This window comes from Sciurus vulgaris (assembly GCF_902686455.1).
Source record: "Sciurus vulgaris genome assembly, chromosome: 13".
NCBI classification, from domain to species: Eukaryota; Metazoa; Chordata; class Mammalia; order Rodentia; family Sciuridae; genus Sciurus; species Sciurus vulgaris.
Window position 1 is genome coordinate 76,781,522 of NC_136474.1, and position 21,237 is coordinate 76,802,758.

The 21,237-nt window shown below is 37.1% G+C and overlaps 1 protein-coding gene across 2 annotated transcripts in view; it reads left to right on the plus strand.

Annotated features, from left to right (window-relative positions):
* DCC (DCC netrin 1 receptor) overlaps positions 1-21,237 on the plus strand; it is a 1,229,995-nt gene that overhangs the window by 413,780 nt on the left and 794,978 nt on the right. For both annotated transcript variants that reach the window (XM_079109018.1, XM_079109019.1), the window contains exon 2: positions 1,007-1,327. In XM_079109018.1, coding sequence (XP_078965144.1) covers positions 1,007-1,327 — 321 coding nt within the window. The remainder of the gene's footprint in view (positions 1-1,006; positions 1,328-21,237) is intronic.

A 21,237-nucleotide genomic window follows, 5' to 3' on the forward strand; every position in this document is an offset into this window, starting at 1 on the left:
CTCACACTGTTGAGTTTATTTCTAATTTAATGAAATATTAAATCTGAGTTAATTTTAAAAACTGAATAGATGCTAAACTATGGAATAAACTTAGGTGTCCGTCAACAGATGAATGGATACAGAAAATGTGGTGTGTGTGTGTGTGTGTGATGGAATACTACTCAGCTTTAAAGAAGAATGAAATTATGGCATTTGCTGATAAATGGATGAAGTTGGAGAATACCATGCTAAGTGAAATAAGCTGTCCCAGAAAATCAAAGGCTGAATGTTTTCTCTGATATGCAGATGCTAATTCACAATAAGGGAGGCGGGGTCCTAGGGAAGAATAGAGTTGCTTCATATAAGGTAGAGGGGAGTGAAGGGAGGGGAAGGATATGGGAGTAGGAAGTATAGTATGGACTTTATTTCCTCATGTACATATATGACTACATGACTGATGTGATCCTACAATATGTTTTGTCCAATTAGAAAAATGAGGAACTATACTCCATTTATGTATGATTTATCAAAATGTATGAATGCATTTTTACTGTTATGTATAACTAATTAGAACAAATAAAAAATTAGTAAAAAAATAAAAGGGGAAAAAACTGAAAAGATACTATCACTTTAAGGAAAAGGTAGAAATATTCCCCCAAATCTTGACCATGGTACTACTGTGTTGCTATTTAAAAAAATCTGGTTTAAAGTTGAAGAGATTAATTGTTTCTGTCTAAATTTCAAGAACTGACTGATATGTGATGATGGCCATATCTGGGATTTATGAATTCTTAATATCTCATAGTATTATTTGGGGAGCCAGTTCTTTTCATTAATTGTGGCTATATCAACTAGGTACCTCATCTCTTGCTTGATGTGCTATCCCTGATTCTAAGTTTATTTATTCATGAAAACTTTTCAAAACCTTAAACTTTTTTGAAAATATTTTGTAAAGAAAGGGCAAGGAACTTAGCTATCTGATTTCTCTGAACACATGAACATATTTCTCTGTGGTCTTTCATTGCAGGTTTTCAAATTAAAGCTTTCACATCCCTGCGCTTCCTATCAGAACCTGCTGATGCTGTCACAATGCGGGGAGGAAATGTTCTCCTGAACTGCTCCGCAGAGTCTGACCGAGGAGTCCCAGTTATCAAGTGGAAGAAAGATGGCATCCACCTAGCCTTGGGAATGGATGAAAGGAAGCAGCAGCTTCCCAATGGATCTCTGTTGATACAAAACATACTTCATTCCAGACACCACAAGCCGGATGAGGGACTTTACCAATGTGAAGCATCTTTGGGAGAGTCTGGGTCAATTATTAGTCGGATAGCAAAAGTCGCAGTAGCAGGTAAATGGGTCCTTTCTTTTCCTCTTTCTATGCTATCTTTGTATTTATTTGAGGGGGGATTAGAAAATAATGTTTGTAGAAATAATGTATATTTAATTTTTTTAATTGAAAAGTAATTGTTTTAGGTGCTAAGTGAAGTTTTTGATATATGTATTCATTGTAGAATAATTACATCAAGCTAATTAGCATGTCTTTCACTTCACATTTTTATCCTTTTTTTTTTGTGGTGAGAATATTTAAAATGACTCTTTTTGCAAAACGGTAATATATCTTATATTTATTAACCATCAAGCAATGCAATCGATCTGAAAAATGTATTCCTTTTACCTGACGGAAACTCTGTACTTTTCTATAGACATCTCCCCACTTCCCTCCTCTCCACCCTCCAAGCTTCTGGTAATGATTATTCTGTGCTCTGCTTTATAGATTCCATATATAAGTGAAACCATGCAACATTTGTCTTCCTGTGCCTGGCTTATATCATTTGGCATAATATCCTCCAGGCTCACCAATGTTGTAAAAAATAGTAGGATTTCCTTCTTTTTCAAGATTCAAATATGTTCCAGCACAGATATATATATATATATATATATATATATATATATATATTGGATTTTCTTCATTCATCCATTGATGGCATTTAGGCTGGATTATTCTGTATCTTGGCTATTGTGCATAATGCCTCAACAAACACGGAGTATAGATATTCCTTTGTTATATTGATTTTAAATCCTTTGGATTTAATAGTGGTATAGTTGCATCATTTAGTATACCTATTTTCAGTTTTTTGAAGAACTGCTATACTATTTTCCATAATGGTGTACTCTAATTTAGTTTGCCATCAACAATGTGCATTGTTAAGACAAAGGAAAGATGTAAAGATTCATGTCCCATGGTCTTGACTGACTTTTGTCCTCAAATTAGCTCGGGAAACAGTGGAAGGACCTCAATAATCAACATAGTGTTATGAAAAAAAATTAAACAAAGCTGGCTTAATTTGATTCATTGCCTATGTCTATGTAAAGAATTTTCATAGAAAAAAAATGAGAAAAGTAATTTTCTAATTAATTCCTTTTTACTAGTATTGAACTTTTATATGGGGTAAGCACAACATGAGAAATAAAAATGTCTATTTATTTTTCCAAATATCTTGATTCTTGGCAACATGTTGACTCAATAGTTGGATGATAACTTTAATATTTTTCTTTCATATGGATAGGTTGAAGGCATGTAGACTCTGATAGGAAAGTGGAATATTCTGGAATCCATGCCACTACCATTTCTGCTCTATTATTCTGATTAGAAGACAATTCACAATTAATTCTTTTGGCCCTTGCAATGTTAGACCTATAGGGAGAAGAAACAGATTTTTGCTTTTACTTGTTTCTATAATGATTCTGTCAAAAGTTGAGCTGTGATATTTTTAAAATTTGGTATCAAACATTAAGGCCAATAGATCCAACCTGAAACAAATTTAAGCCATCAAATGGGCAAACAGACCTGAAGGACTGTTGCCAAACTTAGTCTTTAATTCTTCATGAAACAAAGTAAATGAGCCAATAGGCTGTTATTTAGCCATGCAACCCTTTCCCAGATCTCATTTAGTCCAGTCTCCTCCTGGACAATGGTCAGGATGAGAGATCATTTTCAGCAATAACATTAACTGGAACAACGTGACAGGATCTTGTCCCACTCTACACACTCTTCCAGTGATGTTCAAGTCTGTTGAAATCTTAGCGAGACAATTTTTTCACATGATGCTGTAACGATTAGATCCCATAGATATGAACATCAGTCCTCAAATCCACTTCATCAAACCCATTGTGTGTGTGTGTGTGTGTGTGTGTGTGTGTGTGTGTGTGTGTGATTTCTTTTCTCCTCTAAGGATTCTGTTATAGACTGAATGTTTTGTCTCCTCAAAATTTCTATGGTGAATTTCCAGCTCCCAATTTGATATTATTAGGAGGGGGGCCTTTGGAGGTGATGAGTGTGATTAGGACCCTTAGGCAGAGGAATTCAGAGAATTCCAGTACTTTTTGTCATGTGAGGACACAACTAGAAGTCAGGCGTCTGCAAACCAGAAGGGTCCTCACCACATACCAGTCCTGCTGCACCCCAATCTCAGCCTTCCAGTCATAGGAAATGAAATTTTCTTGTTTATAGGCCATGTAGTCTATGGTACTTTGTCCTGGCAGCCCAAGCTAACAAAGGCAGTTACTCCTTCACATCCATTTAACCCAGAGATTTCCTCAGTAAAGATGTCCTGGTGATAGGGTCCTCACCAACAGGTAGAATAGCCAACCATTCTGATTTACCCTGAACTGATGTGACTTTACTATTTGAAAAGTCCCCTAAGGAAGCCCTTCAGTGCTGGCTAAAACTAGGACGTCTGGTCACCCTATCTAGAGGTAACCCTTCCTGCTTTAGCAATGACAGACTGAAGAGATAGGTAAAGTGACAATTCTGATCATGAAAACTCAATCTTAAGCTACCTGGGACCTGTGAGTGATGGGTGTTTGAAATCTGATCGATGAGTATCAAGTGTAGAGAAGACTGAAAGTTGAAAGTTGATGATAATTGTGACTGATGAAGAGGAATTAGTGGAACAAGTGCTGAGGAGTAGGCAAAGCTGCATTCCTAGAATGCTCCAGATCAGGTGGAAAGGGTGCAGCTAGACTTTCCGTCATTTGGGAATTTACTGATCCCACCCATCAGTTGTCTACAACCAGAGCTGCTCTGCTGATTCTAATGAATCAAGCTGGCATTTTGATGCCCTATTACAAAAGGCAGCTGCATCTGCCCTGTTAATGAAAATGCCCTGATACGTTGCATTTTCAGTTTTCCTACAATCTAGATTCACTTTTATGTCTTCTCTGTTTCAATGGTGAAATGAAGAATGATTCCTTCCCTGTGAGATATTAAAATAAAGTGGCTTTGACTTTAGTATTCTGCACAAGGATAAGCTCACGGATTCAGTCATTGAGTTGCAATCTAATATTAGATTGTATCATTTCAAGGCAATAAGGCTGTTCACAGCATTTTAAACACTTACCATGCTGTTTGGCAACACAGAATACATCAATGTTATGTCTGCTGAGGTTAAGATTGCCAAACCACTAGAATTCACAAGGGGCGTATATCTTCCTTGTAATAAAGACCATGGACCTGATTTAATCTCATTTTTAAAGCATTAGCAGTCAATAAACCAGTTGCTACTAAAAGGTAACAGTCTGTTTTGCTTGGGCAAAAAAAAAAAAAAAAAAAAAAATCTGTTCTGTAACCCCAGGTGTAGTGGCAGTGTAGAGCCCATTTAATATAATGCCCCTCTTCTACTTTTGCTTTCTCAACATGTATTGATAAAAAGAAATATAGCAAATGAAATCTGTATTTAACAATCTGAACATTTTATGCAATGGTCTCACCATGCATCATTCATCCTATCTTCTAGGTATTTCTCAAGTGCTCTTTAAATCCTGAGTGCACACTTGGCTTGAGAGGGAAGGAGAATAGGAAAGATAGAGGACCACCGTCTCATTTGCTAATGGTTTCGATATGCGTTATCCCCAAAAGCTCCTGTGTAAATGCAGGAATATTCAGAGGAGAAAACAATTATAAGAGATGTAATCTAATCAGTTCATCCTAGTTTGAATGAACTAGGTGGTAACTGTATGCAGGTGGAGTGTGGCTTAAGGAGGGGAATTATCTTCCCAGTGACCCCTTCCCCTCTTCTCTGCTTCTGAGCCACCATGAGGTGGCAGTACTCCCCCATCATGCCTTTCCACCAGGGTCCTCTGACACCTCTGGCCTAGAGGAATGGAGTCAAAGATGAACTTAACCTCTGAAACTCTGAGTCAAAATGAAATGTTCCCCTTCTAAGTTGTCTTTATTAGGTCTTTTGGACAAAATCCTAACACACCAACCATTATCTTGTTAAAAGTCACAGTGCAATAGACTAATGACCATGAGTATTTCTAGTAATTTTCAGTTCAATTAGTAAATAATTTCTGAGCTATCAAATATGCCTTTGAAAGCAACTTCACCAATCCTGGTTAACCCTTGAAAATTTCATTTTTATCCAGTAAGTTTTCATCTAAAATGCCGAGGTCTTTCCTGCCATGTATATATCTCTGTTTAGCCACAAGATTGAGTTTGAAGAGAAGCAAAAATACATGTTGTTGTCTATAAAGCTTCTTAAACCACACTTTCTACTCTATACTTAATAAACCACCTGCAATGTTTAGTATCAGACATTTATCTTGCCAATTCCTGCTCAGGACCTGTAAGTGGAGGGAGTAGGTAATCCTCAAAAGTCCACACTTGCTGGAAATAAATGCTAGGAAAATAATATTAAGAAGTAAACACAAAAAGTGAGAATTATACATATATGTATATTCAAAGTGGGAACTTTGACAGGTAGAAGAGACCTGACGGGTCTGATGCTAACAAAGGGAAAAGCCCCCAAATGCTTTATTTATAGTGAAACACATCAAAGGGATTCAGTGCAGAGCTTCTTCAGGAAAACAGGATAAAGATGGGGAAAAAAAAAGTTGTTTGGGCTTGGCAGGCTATGCCCATCTCCTGGCAGCTCTTTTGAACTTAGGGCTGTGAGCTAAGGCAGTGCATCAGCATGATCTGGCCTTTTTTGAACCAGGGAATTTCACCCAGGAGTTCCCAGAAAAGCGACCTTCCTCCCTCATGATGGCTCAACCAAATCCACAGTTCACACACGGCTTCCCACAGCCAATGAAGATGTGGGACTTTATACTATATGTGGAGAGCTCTGTCCTTATCATCTCCCTTTCCTTCCTTTCTTCTCCTCTCTTCCTCCTCTCTCCCCACTCCTTCTTCTTTATTGGATTTGACCAGAATAAGCTGCCCTACATCTGGGCATTTATAAATATACCCATAATGGATTGTGTTAGATTGCTTTATATCTCAGTAGTCTAAAATTTAATTAACTATTATGACTATGGAATTAGAAAATGGACTAATGGACTGTGCTGGAACATTCACATGCTACTTAAAAAAAAAAAAAAAAGAAAAGAAAAATGGCATGCAAATTCCACATTCTTTCCATAATCCATAACATCAAGATGAACTTGCATCTGACCATTTACATTTTCCTTATTCCAGAGGTTGCCAGCTCTCCAAGCCACTGGATTCTCTTTTGTTCAACAGACAAAATAATAACCAACCTCTTAAGACTGCAATGACTTTTAAATGGAACATATAGCTCTGTGGAGCAAGAATACTATAAATAAATCTAGTAATGGGGATTATAGCATTATTACAATTATTATTAATTAAACTAACAAATTTTAATGTTTTCATGTGATTGTGCAAAATATGTTCTTTGGTGGGACAGTGAAACATTGGTTACAAATCCTGAGCCATAAATTTTGGAATCTTGAATCAGATTATCTGCCTTAGTGTTCCACGAACACAAAGTGGCAAACCCAAATTTAGTTTTCAGGAAGTTGGATGCATACAGTTTTTTGACAAGCAGTATTTAAATTCCTCTGACTAAAAGATTCATTTTTGATCAGTTGATCGATGATGTGTCAGTGCAGTCAGTACAATTTGGGTTGGCTAGACCAGGAGTTCTAGATGGAGCAAGAAGTGCAGTCATCTCTGACAGAGATTCCAGGCCATCTTCTGGTCCTCTTTAATGCCTTTTCAACTGAAAAAAAGATTTGCTGAGGTGTGGGGTTCATGGGAATCGCACTAGACTGGGAGTTTCACAAATTGTCCCCTTCCTCTAGGAAAAACAATTTGATATCATTATGGTTTGAATTTAAAGTATCTGCCCAAACTCATATGTTGAAGGCTTGGTCTCCAGTGCAGCCATGTTCAGAGACAGGGCTTTTGGGAAATGACTGATTGTGAGGCATTTAATTTCATCAGTGAATTAATACATGGACTGATTTGTGATTTAAATGGACTACTAGGAGATGGTAGGAACTATAGGAGGTGGGACCTCCTTGGAGGGAATGGGTCCTTGGGGGCATTCCACTGGGGACTATATTTTGCTGCCCTTTCTCTCTCCACACTTCCTGGCTTGCCATCATGTAAGTAGCTTTCCTCCACCATAGCCTCTGCCATGATGTTCTGCCTCACCTCAGGCCTCAAGTAATGAAGCCAGCCAAACATGAACTGAGACCTCAAAATTGTGACCAAAATAAATCTTTCGCCCATTAAGTTGCTTTTCTTGGATATTGTGCTACAGTGTCAAAAGCTGATTAACACAGATATCAAAGTGTAAGAAAATCAAATACAACAGAGCTCCTCTGAATAGTCATGAAAGACCCTCCTTATTCTATTTTACCTGCTAGACCAGGACAAACCTGTCCTCCCATCTGCATACCTATTCACTCACACAACTACTTTCACACACACTTCACCCACAGGCTCTGAGGAGCACAGTTGGAACCTAGTGTAACTTCTGCTTATCTTTACCTTCTTGGGAATGGAGTGGGAGGATCCCTTCTTAAGTAGTGACAATAACTACAAGATACATTATGGAGAACTTCTGTCCTAGTAGCATTTGCCTTCTGCTAATTTTTGAATATTTACATCTCAGCATTAAAACTACACTAAATTGTTTTTTTGTAGCTCTTTAAAAAGCAGGTCTATATGCATTGCCTCATAATGCTCAAAAAGTTCAGTGATATATATACCCTATTTGACAGCAGAGTGGAAGCAGGTAGGTGACATTCTGTGGGCAGAGACTAGAACTTAGGTTGTCCAAGTCTGGACGCACAATATTCTCTTATCACTCTGTTTCTCAGTGAAAAGACACTGGATAATTTACTGTTCAGTCATCTTTCAGTGGCTTGTTTTAAATCAATTAAACTCTCTAAACTGTAACTAAGGGAAAACAATAATAAAAATAATAATTGATTTTACTTATCAATTTAGTTCTTTGAAAATATCAATTCCATGGGGAAATGATATGTTCTGAATGTTTTCTTTTGAGATGAGAAGATTTAGTTTTCATTGTTTTATACTCAATCATGACACATGATACATCTGTACGGAGAAATTGTAAACATACAATTTTTAAACTTATAGTCTTAAATAATCTTCTAGGAACACAATTAGGTTTTTTTTTTGTTGTTGTTGTTTGTTTGTTTGTTTTTAATCTTTGTAAGTGGTTTTCTGATTCAGGCCAAATTTGCCTGCTTTCTCCCCCTTGAAAAATCAAGAAAATAAAAGACCAAGTAAATTGCATTTACTTGAGTTGTTATTTAATTCAGGGCATATTTTTTTCTTCCCTTTTACAATAGATGTTTCAAGATGCAAATTGTGGCACTCTGCTTTTAAATAACACAGGCATTGTAATTAAAATTCCCCTGTGTTTAAAAAAAAATAATTAGTTACTTGAGGAGTTGTTTCAGTGAATTCCCTTCCAGAATGCCTCCCATTTAAATGAGTTATGAAATAATTAGTGAAAGCACATTATGGTGAGAGAAGCCAGAAAGAAGCATTTTGTGAAATGATAACCTGACCTTTACTTTCTTACTTAAAAGGAAGCAGAAAAAGGAGCTTGTCTGAAAGGAAAGGAGAATAAACTACATCGCCTCGGGTCACTCAAATGTTATATAAAGGAAACAGCAAGAAAAATGCTCATATTCCTTCTCTCTACAGGAGCAAATATAAGAATCTTGCCTAGAAGGTCAAGTTCATCCAGCGAAGCAGTTTGGAAAATGTATCCCAGGGCTCTTGAATACTCTGAAAATTCTATTTTGGGAAGGTTCAGTTACAGAGCAAAGCTTTCCATTTTACACAGATAGGAATATTGTTTATTTTCAAATGATGAGCAGGAAAACAAATTGTCCTGACTCTGTATTTCTTAATGTTCCTAATTATCTCTCTTTGGCTAAATGTTCCTATTGTTGTGTGGTTAAAACATGAAAGAGAAAGAAAATATAAGGAAGAAATGTGGCATTTTATGTAACTGTTTTATGTGTGCTACTCATATTTTCCTTTAATTTTATTGCCAGATAAAATGATGATAATCATTAATATTGCTCCTTTACTTACACACCCACACCCCCCAATTCCCTCAACTTAAATAATTGCATTTTGAAGTATAGGGATTTAGTTGCCTCCTTCCTAAATCAATTAACTCTGCAATAAAATTAGAATAGAAATATATGTATTCCTGAAAAATATTCAGAGTGGAAAGACATCTTCTACACTATGAAAATTACAATAGAGAACTTGACAGGGCTTTTTATAGTAGAAACATCAACAAAATAAGTTTTTAAAAAAATCTTCCAATCTTTCATTTCCTTTTCTTTGTTGTGAATTCTAGTTCATGTGACAATGGGAATAGCTAATTATTCATTCCAAGTTTAATCAGTATCTTAAGAGCACTGTTCTTTTATTCATCTCTTCAGCTATCCACAGTGTGGTTTTTGCTAGTACTGTAATGGACGTTAAGGAGCACTCTCTAAAATAATTCTGTGATAGTAACCAAACTATTTTGAATTCTAGAAGACCCCTCTGGAATACAAAAGCTTAATTTTCTTGATAAAGGTGAAGCTCACTAAGATTTAAATCATAATAATGTAGGAGAGAAAAAGTTACATCTTCCCCTGACCTATCAGAAGGTCAGGACTGACACCCCTATAACCAAAGACGGATTACCAAGAGAAAAGCACAGCAGATTTATTTAATCAGTCTTACAAGGCACAGGAACCTGCAGCAATGAAGACCTAAAGACCTGGGTGTGGAAGAGAAGAACTGCATTTTAAATCTGATGAAGAAAATGAATAGTTGTGTTGAAATATGATTTTCCTCAATGGTGTATGATATAATGGTAATAATCCAGAGACAACACAGCAAGACCCGTTTATTTGGATTCCTTCTGTGTCTCTATATCACATTTGTTCCCCCAAGGTACTGGGACAGGATACTTATCACATGAGGGTCTTATAACCTTTATTGAAGGGAGGTAGATTAAAAAACTCTTTTATGTATGAGTCTCACAAAGACCAAGGTCAGAGAGTGACCTTCATATTTTGGGGAAGTGTATCCTGTACCTCATCATTAAGTAGGAAGATTAGGTACTGTAATTGCAAATCTCTGATGAAATTATGTATGATTATAAATTTAATAAGGCATTTTTACTTTTATGAACCTATCTCTGTTACTGATTTTCCCCATTATACTTTTTATGTACATAGTAAAATTTACTACTTAAATTTAATATTATATAGAAATCTTTGAATTCAGATATTTATAGTACATACAGAGTTTTTCTGCAAAGTACGGAGACATTCAAATCTAGAGAATGTTCTAGAATCACTTATAAATTAGTTAGAGAAAATTATGGAAAAGTCTCACTGTATCTAGTTCCTAAATCATCTTAATCTTTTCCTGTCATGACCAACAACATTTATAGGTAAAAGTACTGAAAACAAATAGTGACATAAATTCTCATCCTCCTCTGAGAAATTATCATTTTTAGTAACCTAATTTTATATTTATAATCTGTCTGTATAATCTATAATAAGCAAACTAGTCAATTGCTCATTTATCCCATAATTATTAAATATGTCTATGATTTGGTGGAAATGAGAGCCACCTATTTGCTAAAGCAGCCACATATTCCTGATGCAGCAAATAACTTGTGTTTGACCTTGAATCATGTGTTTAGCATTAAAAAAACAATAAAATAGTGACAACTATTTTTGACAGCAGTTAAAAAACTACAGTAGGTCCCCAACTTATCTCCTTATTTTATGATTTGCTCAAAATGAGCACACACCCTGTGAGAGCTGTGAGTTCCAGTGTGGTAAGCAAAGTTTCTTTGGAAAATTCCTGTTAAAAGACAGAACCTGAGTGCAGCGGTCAGAGCTTTCTACACTGAAAAGCCTGGTATGAAAATCTATCCCAGATGGGCACGGTGGTGCAGGCCTGTAATCTCAGCAGCTCGGGAGGCTGAGGCAGGAGGATTGCAAGTTCAAAGCCAGCCTCAGCAACTTAGTGAGGCCCTAAGCAACTTAGCAAGACTCTGCCTTAAAATAGAAAAATAAAAAGGAATGGGGATGTGGCTCAATGGTTAAGCACCACTGAGTCCAATCCCCAGGACCAAAAGGAAAAAAAAAAAAAAAGAAAAGAAAAATGAAGAAGAAAAAGAAAACCTCTCCCAGCGTCTGAGAAGCAGCCCTTTTGTAGACATTTATAAAGGTCCTTATCTGGGGCTTATCTCTAATTGCAACTCAGGCATGGAGGCACCTGCTCTAACTGGGTCGTTTTCATATGGACCTCTGGAGTTCTATTTCTGGAGGGCAGTTAAGCACCAAGTTTCTGCTTCACTCAGAATCTCAGTGGGCCTGAGTCAGAGTAACTGCATTTAAATTGTTTGATAGATATCAGTATGTGTGTGCTGTGAGTGTGAGACGGTCTGTGTTTTATCATCTGTATACTTCCTATTATGCTGGCTAAATTATTGGGTTTACACTATTTCCATCCTCACTCAGCTCATCCAAAGACAGTTAGACATCAATACAGAAAACAGACACACACACCTCCCTCGCCTTTCCATTTAGATGGCTCTCCCTACCTAAGCCTCTATATTTTAAATCTATTGATAAACACCATAGTTGTGAAATCTACCCTTTGATTTACAACCTCTGTGCTATTGTTTGTTCTATTACACTTATTTTTCAAAATCACTTTTTACAAAAAAAGAAAAGAAAATCAGTTTCATTGTAACCCTGAGGCTTTAACGCCCTTACAGGGGAGGACCTATCAGGTTCATTAACCGAGATTCCACCTGGAACATTTCTCCAACGAGAAGCCTATTTAAGAAAGTGTGTTAAAGATTAATAAAGCCTAGACAGCTTCAACATTAAATTTCAGTGCTGGTTGATTTTATTGGATTGGATTTTTGTGGCCCCTCTTACAAGGAAATTCATCTATAAAGGCTAGAACATGACATAAAAAATAATTAGTATTTTTTTTGATCCCAGGCAGTGGTTTCAGGAGTACCTTTAGGTTCTATAGTGTATTGGACTCTTTAGAGACTAACATTGTGGTTATGTCTCTAAGGCTTTTTCCGTTTGAGACCCTGCCCAGGAAGTACCTAGGTTTGAGGAATTCAATTGCAGATAACTTTGTTGAAAATTGGGAGCCAGAATTGTTTTATTGTCATTAACTGAGGAAGTAGAGCTGGCTTCTCCTTAACTTGCAAATGTCGTTGAAACCTGCTGCTTATTCCAAAAGAAGTAGTGATGAGTTGACCTGCTAATGAAAAGCCGCAAATGTCTGCTGGGGAGAATCTTACAACCTAGAGGATTGCATCTTATCAGAGTTTGCCAGCTCTTCTGTACTGATGTGATTCTCGCCTGCTTTCTGTGAAAGGAAGTTTCTAGTAGTGTTACTCCATGAATGGATTTGAGGTTCAGACTACCCTTAGGTCTACACTGAAATTTCCCAGGCTCTATTTACTGTTAAAATGGCATTGAGTTCTATCAGCAAACCACAGAAGAAGAGAAACCTCTCCTGTTGACATAAAGGCCCTCCAGTCTGCCACACCTCTGGCCTCATTTAAAGTAACCAAATCCACACAGTCCTTCAGCTTTTGTAGCAATCTGCTGAACATGCAGTACCTGTCCATGTCTTTGCCCACTTCATGCTATATGTAGTACTTCCTCATCCAACTAACTCCTGCTATTTTTTCCACCCAAAATTTAGTCTTTATAGCCCATCTTCTGGAATCTTTAACTGACTGTAGCTAGCAGCAGGCAAACTCTGGGGTCTGGCAAGGGGTGAAGGGGAACTGGAAAATAAAGATTGACAGACAAAGATCTTGAAGATTAGGCTGGGGTCAGGTGGAGCACTACTCTCTGATGGAGATGCAGGTCTAAAGAATTACATCAGCAATCTTTATTTATATATGTCTCATTATCAGGTTTAAGACTATGCAACCATTATTCTTTGTTTTCAGGAAAGTTACAGAAACTAGGACATCTATGTAGCTTTTCCACAGTTACAATCCACAGTTGCAAAGTGCACTGTTAGGAGCTTTGTGCAGCTCTCAAGAAAGTCCTTTGTTAAAAGTTGCTATAAGGTGGGCAGGAACCAGAGAAGGGGAGCTGGTGAAACATTGTGGTTGTCTAACCTAAGAATTCCTTTCTTCCAGGGAGCTGTGTACCTGAGATCAAGGTTAGCACTGATAGGGCAATTTCACAGAGCCTCCTCATGCAGGGCATTGCTACAGTAGCTGGGCATCTTGTGCCCTTGCACAGAAACATTCCCAGGAACCAGGCATGCCACATCCATGAGGGCATCAGAGAGAGCCCTGATCTCAGTAACTGCTCTCCTACCTTCTGTCACCCCACTCAACTGGCCACCTCGGTAGGCAAGGAAAGGTGCCTTCTTTGTGCTTTCCCCTGTCCACATGAAGCCACTTCACTGTATCCTTATAATGTCTACACACACGATTCCTCAGCTGCTCTGTGACACCCTGAAAATACAGACCACACTACCTCTGTCTTAACTTCCCTAGGTGGGCTGGCCCTTTAGAACCTTGATAGTTATGTGGTGCATTGTAGGGGTTACGAATCTGGACTTCACAGCCATATAGACAGGACTTCAAAACTTCTCTATCCATTCTCTAGTTCTGTCGACCTAACATAATTGGAAATGTTCTGGACCCAGTTTCCCATCTGTAAAATGGGACTATGGGATCATGTCTACCTTATAAGATTGTCTTGACCATAAGTAATGCTGAGTAGAGGCCTGGAAAAGAGTAACAGCTAAATAGACAAACCTTCATTAAAAATGGAGACTTAGAACAGTATTAAAGTCTCTGGCAGCAAAGGGGATAAGGGGAGCCCCAGAAAGAAGCTCTGTTTTCCTAAGTGGACACAACTCCTATTTTTTGCTTCTCTGTCTCTGGCCTTTTACCTACGCAGAGTCTGGCCCTTCCCTCTCTAGAGAGGCCCTGTGTGAACACATGGTGTTACACAAGCCTCTGTAAAGCTCTTAACACCAAAACTGCAGGATCAATACTTCCATCTGAAAAGATCAGAATTAATAAAATAACAAGCGTACTAACAAGTCCCTGCATAATAGTCAGGAACTTTATTCTTTTATTCAATGCCTCTGAAGCACACCACTTAATTCTCACTTGCTAAAAGTCGGATATAAGTTTGCCATGGCTTTGAAGAGCTTTCTCTGCACCCACTAACTCGGAACTATCTTCTGCTTCCAGAAAGTTACGTGAACTGCAGGTTGGCTCATGACCCCAAATGACCTCTCATGTGCCATGAAAGGAACTCATCATTAAAAACATAAAGATATTACTAGGGTTAAGTAATGTAGGTCAATGATAAATTAGATTAACAGGTTTTCATATAAATCTTAATTACTTATAACTGACATTGAAAATTATTCCCCATATTATACTTGCTGTCCACCGGTATTTTAAAAAAATGCAAGCAATCGTTCCATTTTGCCAGAGGGTCTAAATTTGCTTCTTCCAACAAAACTATCTTTTCTAAGTCTTATTCCCCCTCTTGCTCAATTTGTGTAAATATCTGTAACACAAATGTTTCTCCCCTAAAAAGGCTTTTTGAAAGTATTTTCCTAGGAAATATTTTAGTGACCAGCATTATTTATGTTGCCTGTGTAGTTATGTAAATCATTTCAGCCTTTTCTCCACCAGAATTCTTATAACTTAACCTGTCTTTAGAAAATGTGAATAAGATTGCAAAATAATGCTGCCCCAATAAGCACTTGAGTAGTTGGGAAAGAAAATGTGAGTGCAGGGTTGAGAATGTGCATGAGGCCCAATGACAATAACAAGGAGGTTTATAAACGACACACACTACAAATGGCACCACAGTTTGGCAGAAGAAAGCAATTTGGCGAAGTGAAAGATGTTAAATGTTTTAATTTTCTTCCATGCCAGTAAAATCTTGTAAAACAAGGTGACATATTAAATTTTCTATACTACAGTGGCTCCAAGAGCCTGTCAACATTTTCATTATAAACTCCATTTTCAGAGCTTTATAACTCAGCTTTAAGAATTCACTCTGGCCTGACATTTGGAGTGTGAGGTCTTACCTGGGGAACATGTGTTTCACATGCTTTAAAAATTATAAGTTTATCCATTTCTCTGTTGATAATGAGTAACCTTTTCATCCATTTCTCTTGGTTGCTGGGCCTCAGAAATTGGAGGCAAGGGCTTACATGGGGTAGGTCGCTCATGGGGGCAAAACGTACAGAGGTGGGCAAGGCAGGGCAGGGCTGCAGATCTCCATTACTGGGCCTCACAGTCAGCTAATCACTCAGTCCCAGAGAAAGCAGGAGTCCTGTTACACTGCCCTCCAAGTTTGGATTGACTTTGTGCTAACCAAGGTGCATGTTACACGAAATCTCTATAGACCTAGTCCATGACTGATTGGAGATTTCTTAGTCCCACACTGTTTAATCTAACATTTGTATTATCTTGTGTGAAACCTAAAATTTCTTAACAGTCACTCTAATCTTGCTTGTTTGCTGTGGCATATTCTTGTGTGTGTGTATGTGTGTGTGTGTGTGTGTGTGTATGTAAGTGTACATAAGCTGTTATTTCTCCCCTTCCTACCATACTTAACACACATCTTTAGTCAACATTATTAAAAAATATAGGTACAATTTTGTACACAATGTGTTTTAGAATATCTATAGAGAAATTTCCTGAAGAATAATTATTTTGTGGAAAGTAATTAGAAAAGAGTGGGGGAGTAAAGAAGGATGCAACCGAGGAGAAAAATGCATTACTATGTACTACCAGGTCTTGAAATATCTTGAGGACTGACTACCTAGTATGGGTTCCCCCAGAGCATCAGATATGACTACCTGAAAAGATGTGGAGTTCCTTCATAGATGATGTGGGAAAGAGTCTTCTGTTCTAGGTTGTTTTGTGATATTTCCAGGAAATAACCATTTTTTGTTCAACATTCCTCCATTCTACCACGTTGCATGGTGTTGTCCTCTGGCTGCCATATCCTTGTTAAAATGTGAGAAATACCCAGTGTAGAATCCCAACACCTGTTTTCATTTTGTGAAGACCAATATTGTGCCATTTACCAAAAATAAAGACATTATTTATTTTCTTAATGACTACCGTGTATACAACGTGCCTCAAGAGATAGAGATTTAAGTGATTTGCTTCATTGTTAATAAGTGCCCATGGCAGCTTCAGAACCTAAGTCTAAGACTCCAAACCCTTTTATCTAATTCACAAAGCTTTTCTTTACATGGACAAGGACATCCGTTTCTTTCTTTTCTATTAGGTCATACGAAACTTAACCTTGTAAGTGGCTTATATTTTTCAGTGGAAAATAATAGTGTATGAAGACCTTCAAATTGAAAAAAAAGTATGAAAAGACTTGAAGTCTCAAAGTATAATAAGTTTAAACTAAGAACCATAAAAAATAAAAAGGAATTCATTTCTTTTTTCATTTCTCTCACTTCCTTGTCACCTCTTTTTCCTCCCGGAATGATAGTCCCATTGTAGTGAATGGCTTCTATCCATCCAATTGCCTGGCTAGAAACCAGTACAATGGAATCTCAGCCATTCCCCCTCCCCACTACAACATTATGATCAAGGGATAAAGTGTATCTAGTGTCTCCACAGAATTCTTTCTTTTATTTATTATTAAATTGATTAAAATGTATTTTAATTGACACAATATTTGTACTTATTTACAGAGAATAATTCCATACATGTATGCAATGCATGATGATCATCAAGTCAGGGTAATTAGTATTTCCATCTTCTCAAACATTAATCATTTCTATTTGGTGGGGATCTTTGAAAATAGTTTGAAAGATATCATAGATTGTTTTAGGCTATAGTTGCCCTAGTGTGCTATAGAACACCCATTTCTCCCTTTTACCTGTGTTTTGTATACATTTACCTAACCTCTCTTCTCCCTACTGCCTTCTCAGTCTCTAATAACCACTGTCTTCTTCTATGAAAATGATTATTTTAGTTTCTATAAATGTGAAAACATGTATCATTTGTTTTTCTGTGCCTCACTTATTTCACTTAATCTGATGTCCTTCAGTTCCAGCCATGTTGATGAAAATGAAAGCATTTCATTCATTTTATGGTGGGATGATATTATATATATAATTTTCTTTATCCACTCATCTGTTGAGGGACACCTAGGTTGGTTCCATATCTAACTGAATGGTGCTGAAACAAACATGGAGCACCACTGTCTTTCTGATGGAATGACTTCATTTCTTTTGGGCGTACACCCAGGAATGGGATTGCTGGATTATATGGTAGTTCTATTTTTAGATTTTTAGGAACCTCCACACTGTTTGTCATACTGGCTATGTTAATTTACATTTCCACCAATAGTGAATAAGAGTTCTCTTTTCTCTGTACCTTTCCAGCATTGCCATTTTGATAATAATCACCTCAACTGAGCTGGTTTGGGGTTGCATCTCCATGATGATTAGTGATTGTGGTATTGAATATTGTGGGCCATTCGTGAATCTTTTTTTGAGAAGTATCTATTTGATTTTTAGCCCACTTTTATAATCAGATTATGATTTTCTTTTTCTGTTGAGATCCTTATATAATCTGCATATGAATTCCTTGTCAGGTGAATATTTTGTAAGTATTTTCTCCCTTTTTACTGGTCATCTCTTCACTCTGTGCTTTCCTTGTGGTATAGCTTTTTAGTTTGATTTAATCCTGTTTTGTCTAGTTTTTATTTTTTATTGTCTGTGCTTTTGGGTTTTTATCCAAAAAATATTTGCCTACACCAATGTCTTGAAGTTTTTTCACTATATCTTCTTCTAGCAATTTCATAGTTTTGGGTCTTACATTTAGGTCTTTGATCCATTTTGAGTTGATTTTTGTATATGGTAAGAGATAGAGATCTAGTTTCATCATTTTTCATACGTTAGTTCAAGTTTCCAGCACTATTTATTGAAAACACTATCATTTATGTAATGTTTATTCTGTGCTTTATCAAAATTAGGTGGAATGTATGTGGATTGATTTCTGAGTTCTCTATTTTGTATGGTCTAAGTTTTTAATTCATTGTAATAATAAGCAAAGTACATCGTTACTGTATAGTATGATAAGAATATATTTAGTTTTGTAAGAAGCTGCCAAAAGCCCTTCTAAAGTGACTACACCATTTTGCATCCCGACTAGCAACTGAGAGTTCCTCTTGCTCCACATTCTCGTCCACACTTAATGTTGTCAATGTCCTGGATTTGGGCCATTCTAATGGGCATATAGTGGTATTTCATTGCTACTATTATTGCAATTCCCTAATGACATTTGTGGAGCATCTTCTCATATTTTTACTTGCCATCTGTGTATCTTCTTTGACCAGGTGTCTATTCAGGTCTTTGAACCATTTTCATCAATTAAATTATACATTTTCTTATTGTTCAGTTTTAATTATTTTTTAGTATATGTTGTGTGACAGTCCTTTATCAGATATGTCTTTTGCAATTGTTATATCTCAGTCTGTGGTTTTTTCTTATTCTTTTAACTATGTCTCTCTTGGAATAGATGTTTTTCATTTTAATGAAGTTCTTCATTCTATCAATAATTTCTTTCATGGATGGTGTTTTTGATGCTATATCTAAAAAGTCTTCTCCATACCCAAGATCACTTAACATTTCTCTTTGTCTTTGAGGAGTTTTATAATTTCACATTTTACCTTTAGCGCTTTGATTCATTTGGAGCTAACTTTTTGTGAAGTATAAGATCTGTGCCTAGATGAATATTTGTGCCTGTGGATGCCCAATTGATCCAGCACCATTTGCTGCAAAAACTTTCTCAGTTATATTGTCTTTGTGCTTTTTTTTTTTTTTTTTTTTTGGATCTATTGTTATGATTGAAACAGAAGCTGATATCATCTCTTGCCTGCTTTTCCTGCAGTGGGCTATTAATGAGCTTGCAATCTATTTCATTACAGAGGCCAGAGTTGTCTTTTAAAAATATTTGAAGCTGTTGAATGATTTACAACTGATTTTGGAATATAAAGATTCAGTATCATCAAAAATTTCTGCATGATCTGGCTTCTCTTACAAACCCTTCTCCCCTTTTCTTCTCCCCTTTTCTTCTCCCCTTTTCCCTCTCTTTCCTCCACTAACAACTTTATCCCTGCCAATTTGGGTTTAACTCATTCCTCTGCTCATTCTTCAGAGCTCTGTTTAGGTATCACTTGCCCCGGCATCCTGTTGAATTTTTAGGTTTTACTCCTAATCACTCTCATAAACTATGTCTTTAGTGTCTTTCATAACAATTACAAATTATAATTTTATTATTATTCATCTAACATCTGCCTCCCCAAAAGGACTAAGGGCTTCCTGGGTGCAGGAGAAGCCATTCCCATCATCCATTGCTAAATACACAGTGAACAGAGTATTGCAGTGTCTGAGGGTCCTACTGGCATTGTGGACAGTGACTGAACCTGAATCATCTGTAAGGTTTGGGAATGGAACTGCAGAGCAGGAGAGTTGAGGGTTAAGTTCAAGATAACCAGATCTCAGAACTTTTCTGTTTATTAGGAATGAAGTACTCACATCACCAGTCAGCAGACATAAGTCACCAGTGTAGGACCAACTAAGAGAGCAGGGATTTGGAAAGTCAGAGAATTATAAATTTGGAAAAGATAAATGTCAGGACTTTTATAATGATGTTAAACCCAGAGTCTTGTATTTAAGAGTCAAGGTGCATCTTCCTTTTCCATCCACCAAGGCCCATAGTCCAGAGATTATTTTGTTTCTTATACGTGGTTTCTGACATGCCCAGGAACATAAGACCATCAGTGTTCTTGGTCTCTCCTTCCCATGGGGACTCTACAGAAAATAATTGGTGGCTTTCATCATTTCTCTTTTTGAGGAAAAATGTGTTTTCCCTTTCAGAAAGCAGTTTTCGAATACTCTCAAGTTTACTTTCAAGTCTCAATGGGGCTGATTTACTCAGAGTCCTTGGGAAAGAGATGAGCCCTTGGGTAGCCCATGATCAGCGGGTGCCTGACCAGAGAGCATGACCTGAATGGGACATGAAGCAGGTGGGAGGAGAGTGTATGTACATATAGTGTGTGTGTGTGTGTGTGTGTGTGTGTAGTTAAATATAGTATAAAGCTCTCATTCACATAAAATTAATATTTCACATAAAAGAATAAATTTTCAACTAATTACTTTCTGTTCTATTGAATTCTTTTAAATTCCACACTCAGATTAAAAGGAGCATGCATGACTGAGCCCCTTGTTAGCAGACATTGGTAATCTCTCTAGTGCTTTCTCCCTCAGATAGCCTCTGGCTTCCTGCTGGAGGTGGAGGACATGCAGTCTCAGTGTCCTCCTCTGTACACCAAGGGTGAACAGATAAACTGCGCATAGAAACACTAGCGAGTAAGGGTCCAGAAGCCAAAGACATTTGGATTATCAGACTTACTCATATGATAAATGTGAATGTCCTCTAACCAAGTTTTCTCTGAGTTACTTTACCATTTAAGGGAGATAAAATTTTCTTCAATATCAAAACCCTCCTACAATGCTGAACTGTTCTTCCCCCCCCCCCCCCCCCCCCCCCCCCGTTTCTCTGTCTCTAGTCTCATCTCTCATATTTTGATTAGCTCCTATGTTTGGCCTTTTTCAAGTTTGTTGCATATCAGAATAATCTGTAGGAACTTGTTAAAAAGACAGGGTCCAGTCAGGCCTTTTCCTGCCTCTGTGGGTTGGTTTTCTTTATTAGATTCCCAGGAAATTCTGACCTACACCAAAGTTTAATGTGCACAAGTTTTCAATTTTACAAAAATAGCATCATGTTTGTTACTCTATGATACCCCTTTTCTCCCCATCTTTTTTGATTTCTGTAGTATAGTTACATACTTCTTTTTACTTACTACAGTTGAATCCCT